At 44.6% G+C, this 22393-nt stretch overlaps 1 protein-coding gene across 1 annotated transcript in view; it reads left to right on the top strand.

The window, feature by feature from the left end:
• LOC138566028 (actin, cytoplasmic 3-like) overlaps positions 1–22393 on the top strand; it is a 118724-nt gene that overhangs the window by 48964 nt on the left and 47367 nt on the right. The window contains exons 2-3 of the mRNA XM_069643082.1: positions 5388–5516; positions 15418–15657. Of these exons, the coding sequence (XP_069499183.1) occupies positions 5394–5516; positions 15418–15657 (363 nt within the window). The 5' untranslated portion in view covers positions 5388–5393. The remainder of the gene's footprint in view (positions 1–5387; positions 5517–15417; positions 15658–22393) is intronic.

The raw sequence follows: 22393 nt of genomic DNA, 5'->3' as shown, positions 1-22393 counted from the left end.
CCTGCAGATCCAACCATGTTGTTGCTTCTTCCGGAGTGTCAAAAAAATGCATTTTGCTCTTATGCACGACCTTCAATTTCGCAGGGTACAGCAGCATATATTTTATCCCAGCCGCCCGCAGCCTCCGTTTGATAGTTACATAGCTGTACCGCTGCCTTCGGACCAGCATAGTGTAATCCGGGTATGCCGTGATAGTGCTCGAGGCCCTCTCGATTGTTCTGCCTTTCCGAAAATACTCCAGTATTTTTTCCCGGTCTTTGTAGTTCAGTATTTTGGCAATTATCGCTCGTCGAGGGGCCCCTGGTCTCAGCTTCTGCGTGAGGGCTCTATGTGCGCGCTCCACCACAAATCCCTGCGAGAGTGTACCGGCCCCAATTCCTTGTAGGAGTAAGTTCTCAATGTAATCAATCGGGTCCTGGCCCTCCTCACCTTCCGGCAAACCCACCACACGAATATTGTTTCTCCTCGCTCTCCCTTCTGCTTCTTCTGCTCGAGACTCCAAGTTGGCCACCTGTTGCTTAAAGACATGGATCTCCTTTGTATTGTTGGTGCTGGTGTCCGTGTTAGATTTCACTGCGCCCTCCAGGCTGCTTGTGCGTTCCGCCAGTCCCCTGACGTCTTGTCTCAGCAGGGAGACTTCGATGCCCACTGCTTCGATTTAGCCTCCAGGAAAGTGCGTAGGTCCAACATCGCAACCCCCCAAGATTCCTTCAGCTCCGTAATGGCTTCCAAAATATGATGATTATCAGCCGCTGTGGTGCCCTCAGCCTGTGCCATCGGGCCCTTGGTTGCGGTGGCCGCAGGAGACAGTTGTGCTTTCGCAAAAATGTCCATCGTGGGTTGTTTGTTCTTATTCTTGCCCACGGCCCCTCGCGCCGCCATTTTCCGGCTTTCGTTGGGTCTATGATTCAGCAACCGAGTGTCTCCCCAACCGTAATTTCTGCTCTTTACCGACTGTCGCGGTGGTCGCCAGGCAGTCGCAACCTCCACCTCCTCTCACCGCTACTAGTTCAATGCCGAGCGAGCGCCTCTCGTGCTGGTCGTGGTGCGGCCTGCATTTTCACACCTCTGCTGCCCGCACCCAAGCCTCCACGACTCAAGGCCCACAGCCCCCAGGGGTTTGTTCACTCTTCACTTCGCCATTGTCGTTCTGTCCCCGTGGCCGCCGCCTCTATTCGTCCTCTTCGGGTACCCTAGTTTAGTTTCTTCCGTTGTCGGCCATCTTGTGTGACAATGGACCGAACAGCTGCCGTCGTTCGTCGAGCAATTCCTCCAGACTCCCGCTTATGATTCTCTCGATCTTTTTACAATGAGCGAAGCATCCATTCCCATGCGTGTGTGATCAATTCTGGAACCAATGGCGGACTTTCAAAGGTAGTTTGTACGGATCATTTGTCGGATCCTCCGGAGCTACACGGGAAGCACGTCCTACTCCATGGCTGCCCAAGCCACGCCCCACCGGGTCACTCATTGTTATTGACGAAACACATTACTTGAACGAGTATCAGATCTGTTTCCTTCAGTTCGGGCTTTGTATTCCGGGTCACTTTTTGTTATTTGGGGGAACGATAATGATTTCCGAAAGGACATCCGACGAGCATCACTTTGAAGATCATTTGTGTTTGTTTTGCTTGTTGGCATTCCATTTTGACTTGTCGAATCGGGTTCCAGGGTGATGTCGAATCCGAAGACAAGTAGCTCTTCTGTTGCGTGTAAAAGAATGTTTTTTACTGCACGAGATGTTATGTGAAGCAAAACCTGGTCTGTAGTTTTTTCTGTTGCATACTCAACGATATTTATATCGTCAGTCGTTATTGTCCGAAGTTGTGAAACACAGGCAAATAATTTCAAGACATTTGCTCTGTTCAGGTTTACTTCATTTTCGTCATATTGAATGTTCTGCAGACGAAGTTTCCATATTCTCAGGTTAGATTTTGAGCTTTTGTCGCCATGTACTCTGGAGCAAAGATGTAATCCGTTTTTTCTCTGGTTCAATGTTTGCTTTGGATTTAACTTGGAACTTACAGGTCAGTTCGGGACCTTTGACTCATAGGAGTTTTCGTTTTTTGATGCTTCATGGATTTGTCGTTTACTCAATTGCACTTTTGGGAGGAGTTTCTTCTCTGCAGATTTATCGATACATGTTGTTGCAGGGGCCTCGGAGGCGGAGTCGAAATCCGCTTCACTTCTAATTGAGTATGTAGATAGATTACATAAATCTACAGAACTTTCCGCTGCCGAGCTGTCTGCACTTTTTGTGTCAGAGTCCGCTTGTCGGCGCTTGGCCAATTGCTTGGTCAGATCTTTGTTTACTCCTTTTGTCTGTGCCAGCACTTTTATTTGATGAAGATCAGGTTGTGATTTATCTTTTTTCCAGTCAAACAGACTTGTTTTTTTTGGTGTTGTCAAGATTCTTATACATTTTTTTACATTTTGAGATCTACTTTTTAGTTGTTTGTCTTTTTCTCCACGATTTGTGGTTTTCTTTTTGTCGAGCTTTGGTCCTGGTTTACTTGTTTTAGTTGTGGCTATAGTTTTTGCTGGGCCACTGAAGATATTGAACAAATTTTGTTGGAATCTCGCTGGGCCGGGAATTTCCTCATTTGTCGCTGGAGTGTCCGGCAGAGGGACAGACTCGTTCCTTGGAGGGTCAGCATTTTTCAATGGACCTAATCCAGCCTGAGAAATATCAGGTTCTGGTAAAGAAAGGTGTGGAGGCGCTGGAAGAATGATGTCGACGTTTACAGGTAGTTCAGCACCGTTTGAAACAGAGTTAGTCACATTTATAGGTCAAACATCAACATTTGAAACAGCTGAATTACTTTGTGTGGTGGTTGTCGTTTTTTGGGTCAGAAAATCTTGGTTGACATTTTTCCTCATCCATTTCACGGCTTCTAGTAAGCCTTCAAGTAGTGTGTCATTTTGGCAATGATGTCTTGCTGCTAAATCGCTAAAACGCTCTTGCCATCTGATTAATAGGTCAGCATCTTTTGTCATCTGTGTTTGAAGAAATTCGGTAAAAAGATCGATTTTTTCTATTTTTTGAACCAGGTTTTGAATCACTGCTCCTTGGTCATTTAATTGCCCATATAAAGATTCATATAATTTGGTAAAGGGCGCAAGCGCGACCACAGATGCCGCAAGAACATTGTTATGAATTTGCGTTAATGCTTCAGCCGAGATGTTTGCGTGCAGGGCATTATCTGGGGTTGCATCTTGTTCAGAGGATGAAGTATTTGAACAATCCAAATAAAACTGAGAATCGATGGGAGATAGATATCTTGTTGGATTCAGTGGTTGAATTTCATCATTGAAAGTCTTGTTCAGGGCTTGAGGGGTGCTTGCATGTGCCACTGGCTGATCTTGATCTCTAGGGGGGTATTTAGAATTTAACTTAAGCTCTGCAATGCGTTGTAGACGTCGGGCCCTAGCAATGGAGCTTGAATCCAAATCGGGTAGTTTTTGTACTGCCAGTGGCAAGGGCAAGACAGGCGATGCTCTGGGTCGGGCTCCCGGTTCCGCAGGCACCTGGCAGGCATAGCTGCTGCGATTTTATTGATCTGAGGGCTCGGGTGTTTGTTTCGACCTCTTTGCAATGTGTCTCTCAGATTGAAATGGAGTCTTGTGTTTTTTTTCAAATAAATGTTCTTTTTGCAGAGGAGATTGAACACGGCCTGGTGGTGGCTCTACCGTCATTAGTAACAGAATGCAAGATGGAATACTGATTGGAAGACTCGACACAGACCTTGAGAATTGTAAGCCTTGGCTCGGGCTTTTAGATTTGTCAGCTGCAGATGTCTTCAGCTGAGCAGGTAGCAGTATTGGATCCCTTGGGGCCGCATTCTTTGAAGTATAATGTACATCCGCCTCATCTGGGAGGCTTAATAGTTCATCATCACTCACCAGAAAGGAGAGAGAGATCTTCTTGTCAGCGGGCAAAAGTTTGGTGGAGTTTGCAGCCGTCGCCTCAGGTTCGAGGTTGATTAAGGAATTACAGTGCTCTTTTGGATTCCATTGCTTTGCCGCACTGCTCATTACATGGGGTGACTTTACAGGCTTCGGGGGGGCCGACAACCTGGTCATCTGACTCTTTGTTTATGTTTCTGGTCGACTGGAGTAACAGAGATTTCGCTGGGAGGGCAAGATGTAATGCGGATGCTTGTTCATCTGAAGCTTCCCCTTCAGTTACAGCTGGCTTCTCCTGGGACTGTTTTGTAATAGATTCCCATAATTTGCCTTGGTGAATTTGATTCACTAAGAGATTTACCACCGAGTCTATAATTGAACTCGACCGGTGATCGTGAGAGCAGTATTGTTGTGACTGATAGGGGCTCAGCCTGCCTGCACTGCACAAGGAGCAGAGGTAGAGGTGGAAAACTAAACCAAAGCTACTAGCACGCCCATGCCTGTGAATACGTGAATCTGGGGAAACGTGTTATCATAGCAAATGTAGGACAGAATCTACGCTATGCTTAGAGTAGTGTAGCTTAGTGTAGTGGAATCCTTGACAGTACCAGGTACCAGGTTATAGGGAGCTCACCGGTGACTGCACATACCCATGGCTCCTGGAGCCCTGGAACCCTGGGATCTTCAGATAGTGCAGTCGGGCTGCCAAAATGCCGCAACCTCTGAGGAAAAGCGCGACCGAGCACTTCACATGCAGTAGTGCTCCTCGCTCCCCGCTCCCGACTCGGAGCTCCGGCAACTCACGACTCGCCGCAATCAGAGGAAATGACCCTTGCGTTCCTCGCGTTCTGCACGCTGACGTGTCAAACTGACCTCTCAAGCCGCACTTCAGCTTGCCGACAATACAACGAAAAGAGGCCGCCTCTGACACTGTAACCTCTTGCAGTGAGAATTGTCCTCAACTGTGTGGATTCTAGCAAACATACTGTCACATATCAAAGATCTTTCAGGGGTTCTCATTTCCTGGGAGTCATTTTGGGTGATACTGATGAAGAAGGTTGTTACCCAAATGGGGGCCCAAAGGGAAAGTGGTCACTTAGCTACTGCGGGCAGCTGCGCTTACTTTGGCTGCATCATGCAAACGATCGGAGGGGCCGATTGTGGCACAAGGGTTCGTGAGAGTTTGGACCCTGATGGCCATGGAGAAAATTACTGCCATACTCAATAACTCCTATCATGCCTTTTACTCTGCTTGGCTCACCGTCATCCAGTACCTCACAGACCACGAACATCTAACCCATAGACCCCAGTTGCCTGAAAACTTTAACCTCATTTGATATTCAATATATGATGTAATTGTGTACATGGTTGGTGATCACCTGATATTATTTTAATTTACTGACGTTTGAGATTTGATACCTTAAGAAAATGCCAAATAAAGCTGGATAATAAAAAACTCATGCTTCTACACATTTTCACAGATCACCATGGAAGATGACATTGCTGCACTGGTCATTGACAATGGATCCGGCATGTGCAAGGCTGGCTTCGCTGGAGATGAGGCTCCCCGTGTTGTCTTTCCGTCTATCGTGGGGCGCCCAAAGCACCATGTAAGCACATTTGCACATTTGCACAATGAGGGTTGCATAGGCCAGAGGCTTCTTTCTTTGTACTTTCTGCAGATACAAGCCTATGAATTTCACAGCCAACTTAGTTAATGTTTCAACAGTAGGATTACTGAGTATATGTTTGCAAAGCAAATTATCAGTAACAAGCACTTCCAGACAGTTCGCCATCCGAATTTAAGCTCATATTTCAAACAAAGCGACATGAATTCATGTATAGATGGTTCACATTTAAAGTGAGTGATTTGGATGAGATGGCACTCACGAACAGTAGTATTGCCTCTAGGCATAGCAACAAACAAGCTTGATTAGCTTGATGAATTCAGCCATAGCAAAGGCACAGAAGAGTCATGATAGGTAGGTTTAAAGAATTTTTTGGGGGAGATGAGTGTGGTCCTATTAAAGAAGACAGGAAGTGGATTCCAGATCAAGGTTCTATGGACAGAGTCTCTTCCCACCTTAACATCTGTGTTTGGTACGGCTGATCCGTATCAGTAAGCATTGGCCAGATGTGGGATGAAAAGAGGAGATGGGGCATCTATTTTTAGTTGTGGCTATTAGGTGGCAGTAGTGCCATCTATAAGCCGAAACTATTGCATTGAAGTACATAGATCACATTGAGTTTTTCTCTTCCTCCAATGTTGTCCTTTTCCTCCCTTCCTCCTGACTCAGCTGCTAGTACTCTTCACTCTTCTTTACAATCTGTTCTTGACTCCATTTTCCCTCTACATCCTTTTTCTCCTACTCACAAAACTTCACAACCTTGGCTTACTTCAGGCCTTTAAAAAAAATATATCTATTTTATTGATTTTGCCAAAACACAAACAGAAACTTAACACACCATTATCATATGCAATATCAACAGCCTTTTCACATTGCATGTCACAAACCCTGCCCCCAGATTCTCTCCCCATTCCCTCCCCTCCCTCCCAATTCCCACCCCTACTTCTTGCCTGCTTCCAACTCTTACTATAAAACACCCTACATTCCGTCGAGTAGGGTCTATCCACTTCTAATTCTTCAGAGGCTGCCTCAGCAAACAGGGTTTGTAATAAGACTTCCCATTCTCTGATTCCCCCAGAGGCTTCCACACAGTCACGCTGCCCGCACCCTTCCATATCGCAGTTTCTGCCACTCCCCACCTATACAGGTCCCTCCACCAGTCCTCTATTCCAGGGTCTTTAAACGATTTCCATGCCATAGCAATTCTGCGTTTAGACAGAATACACGCTAGATCCTTCAGCTTGGCAACATGTTTCCAGCCTTTGGGGCGTGGGAAGCAACCCAGCAGACATGCACACAGGGAAAGCACATCCAGTTCTAGCCCCACTTTTTGTAATCTATTTGCCCCTTCCCGCCAATGTAGTCCCACCACTGGACATGCCCAAAACATATGAAGCATCCCGCTTTCATATCATTGCACCTTGGACATCCTTGTGCTGCTGCTCCCAGAAACCTGGAGATCTGCTATGCGTCACTAATAATTGTATAGGCTGCAGTCTTGCATTTCTTGACACCTTCTTGTGGTATACCAGAATCCTCCCCCATTGTGTTTCTGCAAAGGTAACTCCCAGGTCCTCATCCCATTTGCCCCTTATTGCCAGTGGGAAAGCTGGCCCATTAGACAGAAGGAGGTTGTATATCCGCGATATAGTGTGCCAGCCGCTGTCTAGTCAAATGGTCGACAGACAAATGGTCGCCAAAATTTGGTCGACAGGACAAATGATCCAATTATTTTTTTTTATTTATATATATTTTTTTAGGTTTTCGTTTAGGGAAAAAAGGGTTTTTTAGCAAAAAAAAGGGTTTGGGGGGGCCCCCCCAAAAAATAAATGTGAAAAAACAACAAAAATAAAAATTCGATCATTTGACCTGTCGGCCTTTTGGTGTCGATCATTTGTCCTGTCGACCATTTAGATTCGACCAATTGACCTACAACCGTGCCAGCCCTCGGCTATGTCATATAGGATATCCACTATCGAATGTTTCTCCATTAATTTGCTGTATATAGGCCACCTACGCAGAATTTCTCTCTTAATAGCGCTGTGTAACATATATTGACCTGTGTGTATGCCAGTCTGTCTTGCTAATTCCAAGAAGGGTACAAACTCAGTGTCCTGCAACAAATCCTCATGGTGGCCACCCCGTAGGCTTCCCAATACTTGCGTACGCCCTAACTAGCCTGAGGCAAAGATGACATTACTGAAACCAGAGGAGTCTGTTGCGATACAGGGTCTGTTAACCCCATCACTGCCAGAGCTCTATCCCAAACTTTCACACCTAGGGACACCAGTTGTGACCATCAGCTTCCTCAAGGTTTCCCCATCAACAAAATCTCCTTTAAATAATAACGTAATCCAGTAGATTGCAACATCTGTGTGACCGGAGTAGGGCCTTCCGCAAGCCAATCCATCACAAATTGCAGTTGCCCTGCTATGTAATTTAATTCGAAGTGCCGGACTCTGATACCCCCATCCGCATGTGGCTTGTATAATGATGCTAACACTATTCTGCTTCGCCCATTATGCCACAAGAAGCTTCTGCTAATACCCTCTAATTTCTTTAAAGAGTTCCTAGGTATGTAAAATGGCACATTCACAAAAAAGTGTATTAGTCTGGGCAATACCACCATCTTAAGCATAACCGCCCTCCCCACCAGTGACAGTGGCTATTTTGTCCAGAACTTCATGGAGCTCTTGATACACTCCAGTGCATGTAGCGTGTTGTGTATGTGCTCTTCCTCCGGGTCGTGTTACATGTTAATCCCCAAGTACCTAAATAAGCACTCTTTCCACTGTAGGGCCAGCACTGGCAGCGCACCACTCTCTATCCTACGCAGTCCTGCTATCAGGAATAATGCTGATTTATCTATACTGATGGTAATCCTTGATAATTTCTCAAAAAGTGTTGTAGCCTCTAGCAGCAGCTCCAAGTTATCCTCCGGGTTCTGAATATATAATAATGTGTCATTTGCATACAAGGATATCAAGTGCCTGGCCCCATCTATTTCATTGCCAACGTCTCTGTATTCTGTCCTGAGGTACTGGGCAATCGGCTCCATAGCAAGGACATAAAGCAGCGGTGATAACGGGCAGCCTTGCCGTGTGCCTTTTCCTAACTCCCACGACTCCGAGATACATCTACCCCTTTTAACCCTAGCCATCGGTCTAGTATACACCAGTTGGACCCACTTAATATATACACGCCCAAAACCAAATCTATGCAAAGTTGCATAAAGCCAGTCCCATCTCACTGAATGAAACGCTATCACTGCGTCCATTGTGACTATGGCGTACGGAGTGTGGCTTACTTCAATCCTTATTTCTCTCTGTTGTAACTTGCATAAAGCCGAAACGGCTTTGGAAAAGCTCTCATTATACCTCTCATCTTACTTCTCTTTCAATGTTACACTCTTCCATTGATTCTGCTCTACTCACTGCAAAGAAAACCTATTTTTCTGAACTCATACTTTCTCTAGCTCATCCCCCTCGACGTCTCTATCAGCTTCTACACAATATTCCTTCTCCTAAAACTCCTGATCCTTCTGCTTTTTCTTCTCTTTCTCCATCTGATTTTGCTAATTACTTTACATCTAAAGTAGCTAATCTTCGACTAGCTTTTGTTCCTTCTCCCTCTTCTTCTTCTCTTGTTTTATCACTACACTCTTTCTCGTCGTTTTCCCCTTTTACGGACTACAGCTTCCCCTTCTCACGCTCTCCCTTCTTCTCTTATTCCCAAAGTATATCCCCACTTCCTTCCTCATCTTGCTTCCCTCATTAACTCCTCCTTTCGACACTCTTGTTTCCCTGTGGCCTTTAAGCATGCGCTTATTCTTCCGATTCTTAAAAAAACCCTGCTAACTTTTGGCCTATTTATCTCTTACCTTTTCTCTCCAAAATTCTTGAACGGACTCCCTATTCCCAGGTAACCCGTTATCTGAGTCTTCACTCTCTTCTTCCCCCCCTTGCAGTCTGGCTTTCGTCCGTCTCACTCTACTGAAACTGCACTTCTTCATGTTTCTAATTCCCTACTCAGAGCTTTCTTCTATTCTTATTCTTCTCGACTTATCTGCAGCTTTTCATACTGTGGATCAATCCCTCCTTTTCACCTCTCTTTCCATCCTGGGTATTTCTGGGTCTGTTCATAATTGGTTTTGTTCTTATCTTTCGCAACATACATACAATGTTACCTGGGCTGGACATTCTTCTTCTTCTTTTCCTCTTCGTTATGGTGTCCCCCAGGGTTCGGTGTTGGGTACTCTTTTTCTCTCTCTCTGCATAACTCCTCTTTCTGTTCTTATCTCTTCTTTTAACCTCTCCTTTCACCTTCATGCTGATGATACACAGATCTTTCTTTCGTTTTCTTCCTTTGACTCTGTCCTACACTCCAATGTTTCAAACTGTCTTGTAGCTGTCCAGAATTGGATGTCTTCTCGCTGCCTACATTTAAATCCCTCAAAAACGAAGGTTCTGTTCTTCCCCCCTCTACTATTTCTCCCATCCCTTCTCCCTCTCCTCTTGCCTTTCCTCCATCTACTCTTTCCTTTTATGCTTCAGCGCGCACTCTGGGCATCATCTTTGATTCTTCTCTTTCTTTTTCCCTCCATATTGCTCTGTTTAACATTCGTCGTGCTTTCGCCGATCTTTCTTTTCACGCCACTAAACATCTTCTTTTTTCTCTGGTTTTCTCTTGTATTGATTACTACTCATCGTTATTACATTGTCTTCCTACTTGTCATCTTTTCCCTCTCCATTCTATTTATAATTCTTCTGTTCGTCTTCTTTTTTCTCTATATCCCCGTTCCTCTATCCCTTCCTCTTTACTCTTAATCTCACTACTTCCCTTTGAATCCCATCTTTTGTATCATTTTCTCTCTATTGTTTTTAAGTGTACTCACAGCCTGGCCCCCTGCATCTCTCCTCTTTACCTTTGTTCTATGTTCCCTTGCACTTCTTGTGATCTCAGAAGCCATTTCTTTTGACTGTTCCTAAATCACCTTGTGACTGGTCTCGTATTCGTTCTTTTTCTCTTTTTAGCTCCCAAGCATCGGAATGCCCTCCCGCTTTGTTCTTCTTCATGTCTTTCTACTTTCCAAACTAATCTTACATTTTATTTTCTTGCGTCTCTAGTTTCTTAAAAGTAAAAACAAAATGCTTTTTCGTTCTCTGTTAATGTAATTTTGTATTAATCTGTTTCATTTATGATTGTACTGTTTATTTGATTATTTTATAGTACAGCGCCATTGGCAAAAGGCGCTCTATAAATTGAATAAAGATACAAATCTAAGAGCGAGATGGGATATGAGGATTGACACAAAGCTTGCAGGTGTTGTTTGATTATTTGCCAACCCATTGACTGCCCATTGCCATGCTTATCCTTATTGCCATTCACACCCACTTCCTGCCCCTCCTAGGATATTTTTATACAAGCATTATCAAGCAGTAATATCAAATTGTGTTCAGGAAGTACCTGCCAGTGCTATTTGAAAGCAGTCTCCTGTGAGTTAAGGGACTGTCCCGTTTCCTTGCAGACGACGAGTTTGCTCGAAGCCCATTTGCTCTTAGTTTTTTTCTACCACAGCTTACTGCAAAATGTAGATGGGAGGGGTTGGAATTAGGTACTTAGAAAGGTGGGGTGAAGTGGGGGTGGGGGGGCAGTCGGGATCCCCCCTACCTTTTTGCCACAAAATGTACTAAAGCATTTTTTATCAAACTGTTGCGAGGAAATCACATAGATCCCTGAGTTAAGAGGTTATTAGGAGCTTTAAATGCGCTTCCAGAGCCATAAAAATGCCTTAACCAAGTGTGCCTTTGGCTACTTGATTTTATAAACAGTATTGCTGTCCTTCACTAAATTCATGTTAAAACAAGGAATTGGCAAAGCCAAAAGCTTTGGCTAATATATTGGTATTAGCAGTGCTGGAAATGGCAATAATTTACTCAGAAAACCCTCTCCTACTTGGGGAGGAGTGGGTGGGCCTGGGGGCGTGGCCCCATGCCAGGTCGCAATACAGTGGCGCTCATTACAGCTTTGCCGGTCTGGAAACAACAGTGCCGGTAAGCTTACCGGCACCGTTGTTTCCGGACCAGCAAAGTACAAGTCTGCAGGGCGGGTGCCATCCCGCCCGGCAGGTCTGACTTGCCTGGCAGAACGGCACCCGCCCGCAGACTTTCACGGAAGCACTGGCACCATTATTAACGGTGCCGGTGCTTCCATGGTCCCCATTCCCATAGAGTCCTATGGGACCCTATGGGAATGGGGATCTACATTTTACCGGCGCCTGACTTACCGGACCGCCGGGGTTGTAATGCCCGGGTGTTTCCGGAAAGTCAGGCGCTGGTAAATCATTACAGGTCCGGCGGCTACCTGCTGGTTGTACCGGCACAGTTACCGCCGGACCCATAATGAGGCCCAGTATCTCTTCATAGAACCCAAGCCTGGCGATTTGTATAATTGCAAAGAGCATTATGGGAACATAACAATGCCCACAATTTTAAATTTGAAACATGTCTGATAGTGAGTCAACAAGAAATGCTTTTCAGCAAATAATGGAAGTCGTACTCTGCTGTTTTCATTGGTCAAAATACTAACCCTAACCAATAATATCTGTAAATTGCAAGACATATATACCTACTGGCAAAACAGGATGTGAGTCTTTGGCTGTTTCTGCATTCAGTTTCAAGTGCTGGGCTTTATGAAGTGCAGGCTGCTTGTGCTCTGAGAGCCTGGCTTGAGGAGTGGTCTGGGAGTTTCCTGGGTAGCCCTTTGCATTCTTCCTTGTTCTGGTTCGTTTCCTACACTGAATATTAGCTAGGAATTTGCCAGGCACTGCTATTGTATGCCCAAGAACCACCATTAATGGCCAGTTAATTCCATTACATCAGGGCCTGGAAAATGTCTACCCATGCCTGCAAAAAAACTGTTGGCACTGCCAATTCCTGTTAAAACTAAAATGTAAATCGCGGTTGTCCATGAAGCTGGCAGAGTGTTGAAAGTATTATCAATCTTTATTTGGGGCCAGTTCATGTTTGTCAGATAGGGAGAAGGGAGATTGGCGGTTGCACCTTCTTACCTGGGAAAAACTGGCTATGGCATTTTCGCACTTTCGAACATACAGGGTTGCACCCTTTGCTCAGAGTTTCAGTGCAACGACGTGTTTTAAAAGAAATATGATTTAGCCCACTTTACAAAGGCAGCCCTGGAAGTAGTCAATAGATTCAAGTTTTAGAGGTTTTTAATTATACTGTTTTGCTTTTTAATGGTGATAAATTGTTACAAGTGTAATGTTTTTAATATAATTGTTTTTTGTGTTTTTTTAAATGGATTTTATATCTAAATAAACGTATTCACTACTATTACTAGAGTTGAAAGCGGACATTAGGGCCCAATCATATCAAAGGGACACGCCCCACTTGCAGGACCTGTCTGTGCTGCTCCTTTGCTCACTGTACCCGTCTCTCTCACTCGCTCACTTGGCGCCCAGACCCTTTTTTATAACTGCTTTGCCTCTCACCTCATGCTCAGACATTGTCTCACTGCCTGACTATTCTTCGTGCTCTCACTAGCCCCCTTCATGAGGGTGTTTCCCTCTCTGCCTGCCTCTATTGCTTACTGTGCACACATCTCTCTCTCCCCCCTCATGACCCCTTCTCTCCTCCTTTCCTTATCACCTGAACTCACCGTGCTCTCTCGTCCCATGAGTGACTTCTATCTCTCCACTTCGTGACTGCTTCACCTTTCTCATGTTTTTGCTTGCTTCACCATTTCTCCCACTCCTTTACCCCCTCACATGTTATCTCTCTGTCTTTTTCCTCTCCCCCCCTACCTTTCCTTTTTCTCATCCATTCATTACATTTTTCTGCACATTTTTTGCTCACTTTCCCTTCCTATGTCTCATCTCACCAGCATACCTTTTCTCTTTCCCTGTCACTTACACACTTGGTTACCTTCCGTCCCGCTACTTCGCCCTCTCTACATTCCCTACCTCATACCTAACTCTTCAACTCCATCTCATCTCCTCTTTCACACTTTATGTCTCCCTAGCATGCACTCTTGGCTCCTTTACTGCTAATCTATTTCCTTTCTCTCCTGTTTTCATCTCTGTACCCTTTCACTCATCCCACCTACCTCTCTTACCCTCCCTCCCTCTCTTTCTCTCTGTCGCTCTCACACACACACACTCTCTCTCTGTCTCCCTCCAGTTTCTCCTACCACATATCTAACCTCTGGCTCACTTCCCACCCCATGTATTTCCCTCTATCCCCTCTTCTGTCTCACTTTTCTTTTCTTCCCCTATCTCTCAGTTGTTGCTGAACGCATTTGTAATAAACATCTCAGGGCTGTATAATGGATTTTCCATTCTGAAGCGAGAGTTAAACAAGTATTGGCAATGCCAATAGTTTTGGCGTTTGTAGTTGTTTATTTCATTTTACATTTAGCATGGAGGGAAGGAATGAGGAATGACAGCACAGAGAAGAAGAAATGACAGTATGGGAGGGAATGAAGGACAGTGCCTGGGGGCAAGAGAAGCATAATGGGGGAAAACATCCACATGTGATTGGACTAAAGCAAGCCTGCTTTAAGGGGCCCAATCCCTGTTCCTGAGGCAAGTGGGCTTTGCCTTCGGACATCACACCAAAACGGCTTTGTGTTAAAGGAGGTGGAGGGGACAGAGAGATATAGAGAGAAAACAAGATGGTATCATCTTCCTCCAACTGGTCTGAGCACCCCCAGTCTACACTAACTCCTCCCCTTCCCCTTGTCAATAGCATCAAAGGACCTTTTGGTATGCAGCACCCTGGTGTGAGGCTATTCCTTTTGGGATGTGTGTGCCCTTTGATTCCTGTTTCACAGGCCTGCTCCTGCTGGGATGCTGTCCTGCTGGGGAGAGGTATTACCCAACCTTGCACAGAATCAAAAAGAGAGGCCCAGCCATTCAGTCTCCTGCCCTAAAAGTGGCAGGGCAAGGCTGTCTGACCAGTATACACATAACCCTTCCATGGCTGGACTAAGCTCACAGGACTGGGACATGTGTGATATTAATTTGATGTGGCTGCAATAAGTATGAGAGATACAAGCACCATACCTTAAACTGAGTAATAGCTTATATTAAAAAGGGTAAAACCGCCGCCAGAATAGTATCACAGTTATGTGATTTGGGAAACAGGGGTTCATATCCTAAATGTAACCCCTGTGCTGCAATGACTTGGCTGACACTTCAGCTTTCAGGTTGGCGCCAGTGACTCCCAAACCTGCTCTGTGCCACTGGAGAGCAGGCACTGCAGATCAGGATACTGATTCAGCAGGGCACAGGTGTACACTATGCCTTTGGCATGGAGCATATGAAAGGGGGGCCTGGTTAGAATATCAGCCTTTCTGAGGTGGAATTACCTAATTAATAAAAATAGCCAGTTCCTCTACACCCTGCCAGATGGCAGTTCATCACAGTCCCCGATGACATGTCATGTCTCTCCTGCCATCACTTCCTAGGACAATCATGTTGTTTTACAAGTAATGGTTTCACTGCCACGTAAAAAGCCAAAAGTAAAACGACTATCAAGTCCAGAGGTGTGATTGTGGGAGTACTTTCAACAAGTGGTCCATGAAGAGCTTAAAATAAGGGATGGGGCTGGATAACCCACCAAATAAGAAAATCCAGTGGGGGCTTCAGAATGACTGAATAAAACATCTACAAAGAATTTCCATTAACATTCATATAATATAACATTTAGTCATACATATTCATTTCCGATATTGTGAAACACTGACTGGATATTAATATTAATTTCAGATTGAATATTCCCTTTTGCAAAAAGATGTATGTTTTAGTTCATTGCAAGCACATGTGAAGAATTCCTTTTGAACACATTAATCAACTTTTTTCTAGGGGGTAATAATTGGCATGGGCCACAAGGACAGCTACATTGGTGATGAAGCTCAGAGCAAGAGGGGTATCCTGTCCTTGAAGTACCCCATTGAGCACGGTATTGTCACCAACTGGGAGGATATGAGTGATATCTGGCACCACACCTTCTACAACGAGCTTCGTGTTGCCCCAGAGGAACATCCTGTTCTCCTTACAGAACCTCCCATGAACCCTAAGACCAACAGGGAAATGATGACAATGGTTTGTATATCTATATCTGGACAATGAATGAGCATAACTATTTAAAATTGGCACACTCTTTCTATGTATCATTTTGTTTCCTTAGCCACCTTTCACAGCATTGTGTTTTCGTCATCTGCATCCTTTTCCTGGAACCACCAACCAACTTCAATGCGTCTCTATTTATCCTCATTTGGAAGGTGTTACCCTCTTAGACTCATTTTCACTCTGCCAACATGTCAAATTCCCACCATAGACTTCATTGGGAACAGTCATCCAATAAACCTTCATACCCTTCCATAAAATATTTCACCTGTTTTCTTAGTTGGCAGTGCTGGTAATGGAAATATATTATGCTGAAATTCTATGGGAAGGCCAGTGATAGGCTAGTAAAAATTGTACAAAAGGGCTGTTTTATAGAGTGCAGAAAATGTGCTCAAATCACATAATAAAACAACCTAAAAATAAATAATTTATTATAGTGACCTGTTGAGCCAAAATAGCAACGTTATTTACCACCTCCTGTTTTAAAGCCAAAACGTACAAGCATGCAAATTAATATTACCCTAAAATAATCTGATCAGGGTTTTCAACTCTATCAAGACTGAAAGAAAATGCATGATACAATCACCTTTGTGTAGTCATTATTTCACCGAGCATGCAGCTTTATAAACCCCCCATTTCGAATCACCCACCATTTTCACATCTTTAGGGACAACAACTACTCCCAATCACTCACCTCAAGCCATCACATGTTAATCACAGTTGAATGGGCTTAAATGCAAAATAATAATAGGCTTTGGCAGAGCTGCTCTGAGCTTGGAAGTTCATCTCTGATCATTGGCAACATCTGATCACTTCAGTGCAGATCACTTCAGGGCAGCATATGGCGGCTCATGCATGGACTTTTAATTTCCCCAAAATGTGTGATCTGGGGAGACCATTTTTGCTGGTTTCCTAATCTTGGGAAACACATCACAATTCCAGCTCTGTTCAATGGGGCCACACACCAAAATATTTGATACCTTGGAGACCTGGATGGTTAAAGTATGCACTTCCATAGAGATAATCAACAGTTCACAAATAGATTCTCCACATCACACAAAACCGTGACACAAATAATCACAGAATATATTTTTTTCAAAATAGACTTCTTTGAAAGAAAACTGAGCACCTCATTGGTAATGTTTAGAACATTGATTTATCTTTTGAAGAGGGAGGCTACAGCTATGGCTCTGGGTGTATTTTTACTTAATATAAGTGCATTTCCTGCTGTTAAAATGGATTTCCAAAATCAACCCTGGGGTCGGATTTGGGCAGGCCAACCTATTATGGGGAACAGGAAAGACGCCAAAGTCTAGCCAAACACAATCAATGTAGGTAGCAGAAAGGTAAGGCTTAGACGTACGAGGGGGTGTGAGAGTGGTCTAGGGCTACAATGAGCCCACACAGAACAACAACCAATAATTCCAGTTTGGAAGGTACTTCCCAAAGTATACGATGATTTATCAGGCCTTTAAAGATTAAGTAAGAAAATCTCTAGGGAAATATTATCACTCACTATATATACATCTACTCTTAGGAGAAGATAGAAAGCATTTTATTCCATAACCAGTGTAAAATGTTAATTAGAAACACTTTAGAGCAACCATAAAACAGTTCTCTAGCATGTAGTATACAGATCACTGGACTGCTCCCCGCTTTGTCGGCTTTATTGGCAAAGTTCTTTTACACATCTCCTCCAAACAGGATTGGCTTGAATTAGCAGGCCTGCAAGCACATGTTTAGTTGCAACCGACATCTGTCGGGACCATTTTATCAATTTGGTATTCGGCAACTGTCTTTACATAAAGTCTGTTGGAGTCATAATTGGTGCTCATCGACCTCTTCCTTTAACTTACTAATCACAATTAAGAGGACAATAGGCCTAGATAAAGACCCAGAGGGACGAAACACGTGTTGTCTGTGGGGTTTTACAACATTCTTTATGGGACTTGCACCTGCAATATTTTTTGGCAGCAAATTAATCAATTGCAAACCAGCATACTGAAACAGTGTTCATTTAAATTCTGTTCTTTTCTGAGTCCAGCTGGGCACCAGGACTCACCAATCTTCTGTCACCTGCAACAGGCTTGCCTTACTGTATTCATATTATTGTCCTATTCACACCTTTGGCGTGGTAGCGCCGGAGATTCAGCCTCTAAGTGCCCAATTTAGTTAGGCCTCTATTTCATTTCCCATTTGTTTCACCAAAGGAGACATTTGGCTAGATTGCTGGTCTAATTCTGTGGTTCTGTGTTTGAGAGTGGATGCTCTAGTTTCCAGTTGCGCTACTTTTTTGCTAAGTTTATCAAACTTGTTCTCCAGCTGTGATATTGATGTCTCAATCCACCCCAGTGCAGCCAATACTAGGTCCCCAGACGGCGATGTAGGCCAGGCCTCCCCAATACTGGGATGTCTGCTACGCTGTGTAAAGAAATCGGCTTCTGCTCCTTTATCCCTTTTCTTGGTCTTACCAGTAGCCATTTCACTGTCTGTTATGTTGGCTAATTTATGGATCTGTGTGCAAAGGAGACAAGGCTCTTGGGGTAATAATCGGAATCCTGAAGTATAGGATTTGCCGTGAGTTACACTCCTCTGAAGCTGTTTAATATTTCCATTAATTTGGTATGTGAGGTACTGTACACGTGAATAATTATGAGGTATCACTTTTTATGGTGGGGGTCAGAGAATTCTCAACACCTCAAGGGTTAAGGCATTGCAGCCCTGAAAATGATGGGCACCTTCCATTCGGCTAGACTGTTGTTGCATGGTGAATGCTGCCCATAATAAAGATGGCTCCTGTGGCTTCACCGATGGATTTGCCTCATTACAGCTTCCATCTAGTCACCTTGCAGATCCCCCTGGGAGAGGGCTTATGGTGAACTCGCTGTCGGAAGACAGATCTCCCACATGTGTCTCTAGAGCCCCAGGCTTGCCGAGCACCTCACAGGTGCCCCAGAGCACGGCTCCCTCATCGGTCCAACAACGGAAGAAACCCCTCCTGGGACTGTTCAATGTCCCGTAAGCCGCTGCTGGAGCGAAATCACATACTCGGAGTAGTCTAACAAGGTACGTGTTCTCAGAGCTCATAAGAGGAGCTCCCATACTGCTGCCATCTTGGCCACACCCCCAGGAACACTTTTGAAGGCTCAGAAGACACAGATCCTCAAGCAGGGTGCAGACTGTTTTTTCCCACTGGTCCATTTATTTATTTATTTATTTGGATTTATAAAGGGCCCAGCGGCACGGAGGCATTGTGGCGCTATTACAGAATATTCACTTAATGCATGTTATAACATTAGTTACAGAGGCAAATATAGACATTCAATGACATTGTAGAGCGGTGTTCCGAAGTTACAGATGAACAATGTTGGAGCAAGTGCAGTATGGTAACGGTTTAGTTGAAAAACTTTGTTTTTAGTACTTTTCTGAATGTTGTGAGGGATTCTTCATTTCTTAAACTGAGCGGAAGCGAGTTCCAGGCTTTAGGGGCCTGGAACTTCAAAGCTGGTTCCGCCGGCTGTAGCTCTGTTGAATGCTCGGACTGAGAGTTGGTGTGAGTATTGGTCACGTTTTGGTCTGTGGGCAGGAGCCTGGTGTATTCTTTCTGCTAGGTATGCTGGGGCGGTCTGGGCAAGGCACCTGTGTGTGATTGTGAGGGCTTTGAATGTTATGCGCTCTTTGACCGGGAACCAGTGGGCCTCTTTTCTTACCTGGGAGATGTGCTCTCTCCTGGGGATCCTGAGTGCAGCTCTAAGGGCCCTGTTTTGTGCAATTGGCAGTCTGTTGATGTTGTTTGCGGAGGTTCCTACGAGTAGGATGTTACAGTAATCCAACTTTGCGCCAATTGTGGCTCTAGCAATGTTTAGGCAGTTTTTTGGTGATAGGTAGGGTTTCACAGCATTTATGATTTTTGAGGTAAGGGCTGCTGATGATGATATGGCGCTAACTTGCCTATCCATTGATAGGGTGGAGTCCAGGTAGACACCAAGGGTTTTCTCTGCAGCAGAGGTTGTAATGACAGTGTCCTAAATGCTGAAGGAGCTATATTTGTCATCTAGTTTTTTTAGGGATTCTTTGGGGCCTACCAGTAGTATTTCAGTTTTTTCCCCGTTTAGACATAGGCCATTGGCCGCCATCCAAGCCTGGATGCGTGCATATATGTCTTGGAAGGTGTTGAGGTCTTGCTCATAGTTGCCTGTTAGAGGGAGAAGAATTTGTGTGTCATCGGCATAGTTCGTAAAGGCTATGCCAAAGTCTTCTAGTTCGCTGAAAAGGGGGAGAGTGAATAGATTATAGAGAGTGGGGGAGGTACATGAACCTTGTGGGACTCCACAACCGATGGGTGATGGCAAGGCAGATGCCTGGTCTGAAAAGACTCTCATAGCTCGACCATCCAGGAAGGAGGTGATCCAGGTGGTGGCTTCTTGGGAGAAGTGAGCTGTGTCAGTGAGATGTTTGCACAGGATCTTGTGGTCAACCAAGTCAAAGGCTGCTGAGAAATCTAGGAGTAGGAGGAGTGAGGCCTTGCCTTTGTCCATGGCTTCAAGTAATTGGTTCTTGAGGTCAAGTTGGTGGAAGCACTGACGAGGGTCTACTTGAGATCGTGCAGAGGATATGGGCTTCGATGGGAGTTCACTGGAGTTTGGGTTGGTTGAAGGAGTTGTCCTCTGGTCAACAGGACATTGAACTGCTTCATAGGCATCTTGGCTACAATCATGATCTGTGGAATGGCTGCAGGAGTCCTCCTTTTATCCAGGATTTGGACTGGAAGCTCGCCCAGGCCCACCAATAGTAACGATCTGCACTATTGGAAAGGGCATTCCATGTAAGGTAATTCCGGTCCAGAGAGTGCAGGAAGAAGGCCAAAGGCCAGGCAAGAAGCTTGTGGTATGGACATCTAAGAGTGCTAGTCACTCTTAGTAGCCATTTGCAGTAGTTGTAAAAGTGCACAAGTAGAAAGTTCCAAACATGGTAGGAAAACATCTTCTGCCACCATCCCATCCTGGTCATATTTCATTGCAACACAAAAGTTACAAAATAAAAAGAAATAAGGATCTAATGTATCCTAACCACCCTTCACTTTATGGGGTTGTTTGCAGTTGTAAAAATACAACAAACCCATAAAGAGGGACAAAGTATCTCAGCACTGATAGTCTTATTGACTGATCCGCCTCCCCATAAAAATGAGCACGAGGCAAGGAATTAAAGCAGAAAGCTTCACTTACCTCCAAAATGTCAGGAAAGAAGTCAAAACAAAGCAAAAAGAAAGGGTAATCCATAGAAGTCTTTGGGAGGAAAGCAACAAAAAGAAACTCTTTCCAAACAGCTCCCCTCAAGAAACAGTGTTTTGAAAAGCTGCTGGTCTTGTCACCTAGAAAATTATATTTCTTCAGCCCCACACTTAACGCATTTCCCAGGCTAATCATGAAGAATGTTTATGACAAGGAATTCAATTATGTTTATTTAAGAAATGTACCTTACAGAGAAGGGGCATTTACCTGTTGCACTTTCTTCTCTGTCTGGGAGACCATGCAAGGGCATGCTCACTTCTTGGGCATTAAACTCAATGCTCAAGAAGTGAGAAAGTGCTTGATAACTTCAGCTAAGGGGGGAAAAGCCATGGAATTGTCTTCACTGTCCTATGTCTTTGGTGCTACAGTCCAGGTCTCTATGACCAGTTGCTGTGGAATGAGATGGACAGAGCCACATATCTCTTCCCGGTGGGATTCAAAGAAGAATTTCTGTTCTCTCTTAGAGAGGGCAGACTGGCCAGTTTCAGAGAATTGCAATTGCTCAGGTACATCACCAACTCAGCAGCCATTGGCTGTCTATTGGTCACATCCATAAAGAGACACGCATGACTAAAGTTCTCTACCTTACATTGGGACATGCAAAACAAAACTATCAACCTTTTTTCCAATGATTTCAATTCTTTTTCAGTTGTTCACGAGAATTTCAAATGACCCTCCACAATTCTATACATGTTATAGGTCCTACTTCCAACAAGAATGCATTCTTCTTCTCCCTGCTTTTTGTATTTTAGATTTGTACTAGCAAAAAGTGCCCGTACTTCACACGGGTTCTGTAGACAGACATAACACTCATCAGTTGTTGACAATCATGAAGCAGACGTGGAGGGGAGGGGAGAATTGGCGTGCTGCAGCAAAATGGGACCTTCTGTGTGCTCTCCCCCCCTATTGCCTCACCTTGGCGGGGTCCAGCATGTTGCAATGCATTGCGGTGCAGATATCTTGGAAACGGTGCTTCCTAGGGCCTTGAAACATGGGTTTTCCGGTTTGTTCCTGGCGTCGAGACGGTTGAAATGAGCTTTGTCCAGTCCCTCTATGACCACATTGATGTTTTGCACGTTTGAGTGCACATATCTCAGAAACAGTGCGTCTTAGGGCCCCTGAAGTTCTGTTCCTTCTGTCCAGATGCTTCAATACATTGCCCTTTCTGTCCCCAAGGTGTCAGTGACTTCTATCACGTCTCAAAAGAAAGCACATAAATATCACTTTTAAACTGCCAAATGTTTACAATTTTTGCAGAGTCTTGCTGCAGAGATAGAAGTCTTTAAAGTTTATTCCTGAAATAGTCCCAGTCCCAGTGGTGAGCAGACGTGTGAGCAGTGGAAGAGCTACTACGGCTACTACGGCGTTGGAGCAGCAGTGCTGGAATTAAAGACTTTTCCTTTAAAAACTGAGCGCAGGCG

This window comes from Ambystoma mexicanum, chromosome 2p (assembly GCF_040938575.1).
Source record: "Ambystoma mexicanum isolate Mex_15411 chromosome 2p, UKY_AmexF1_1, whole genome shotgun sequence".
Lineage (NCBI taxonomy): Eukaryota > Metazoa > Chordata > Amphibia > Caudata > Ambystomatidae > Ambystoma > Ambystoma mexicanum.
The sequence above is the reverse complement of the archived record's forward strand: the minus strand, read 5'-3'. Positions and strand labels throughout refer to the sequence as shown.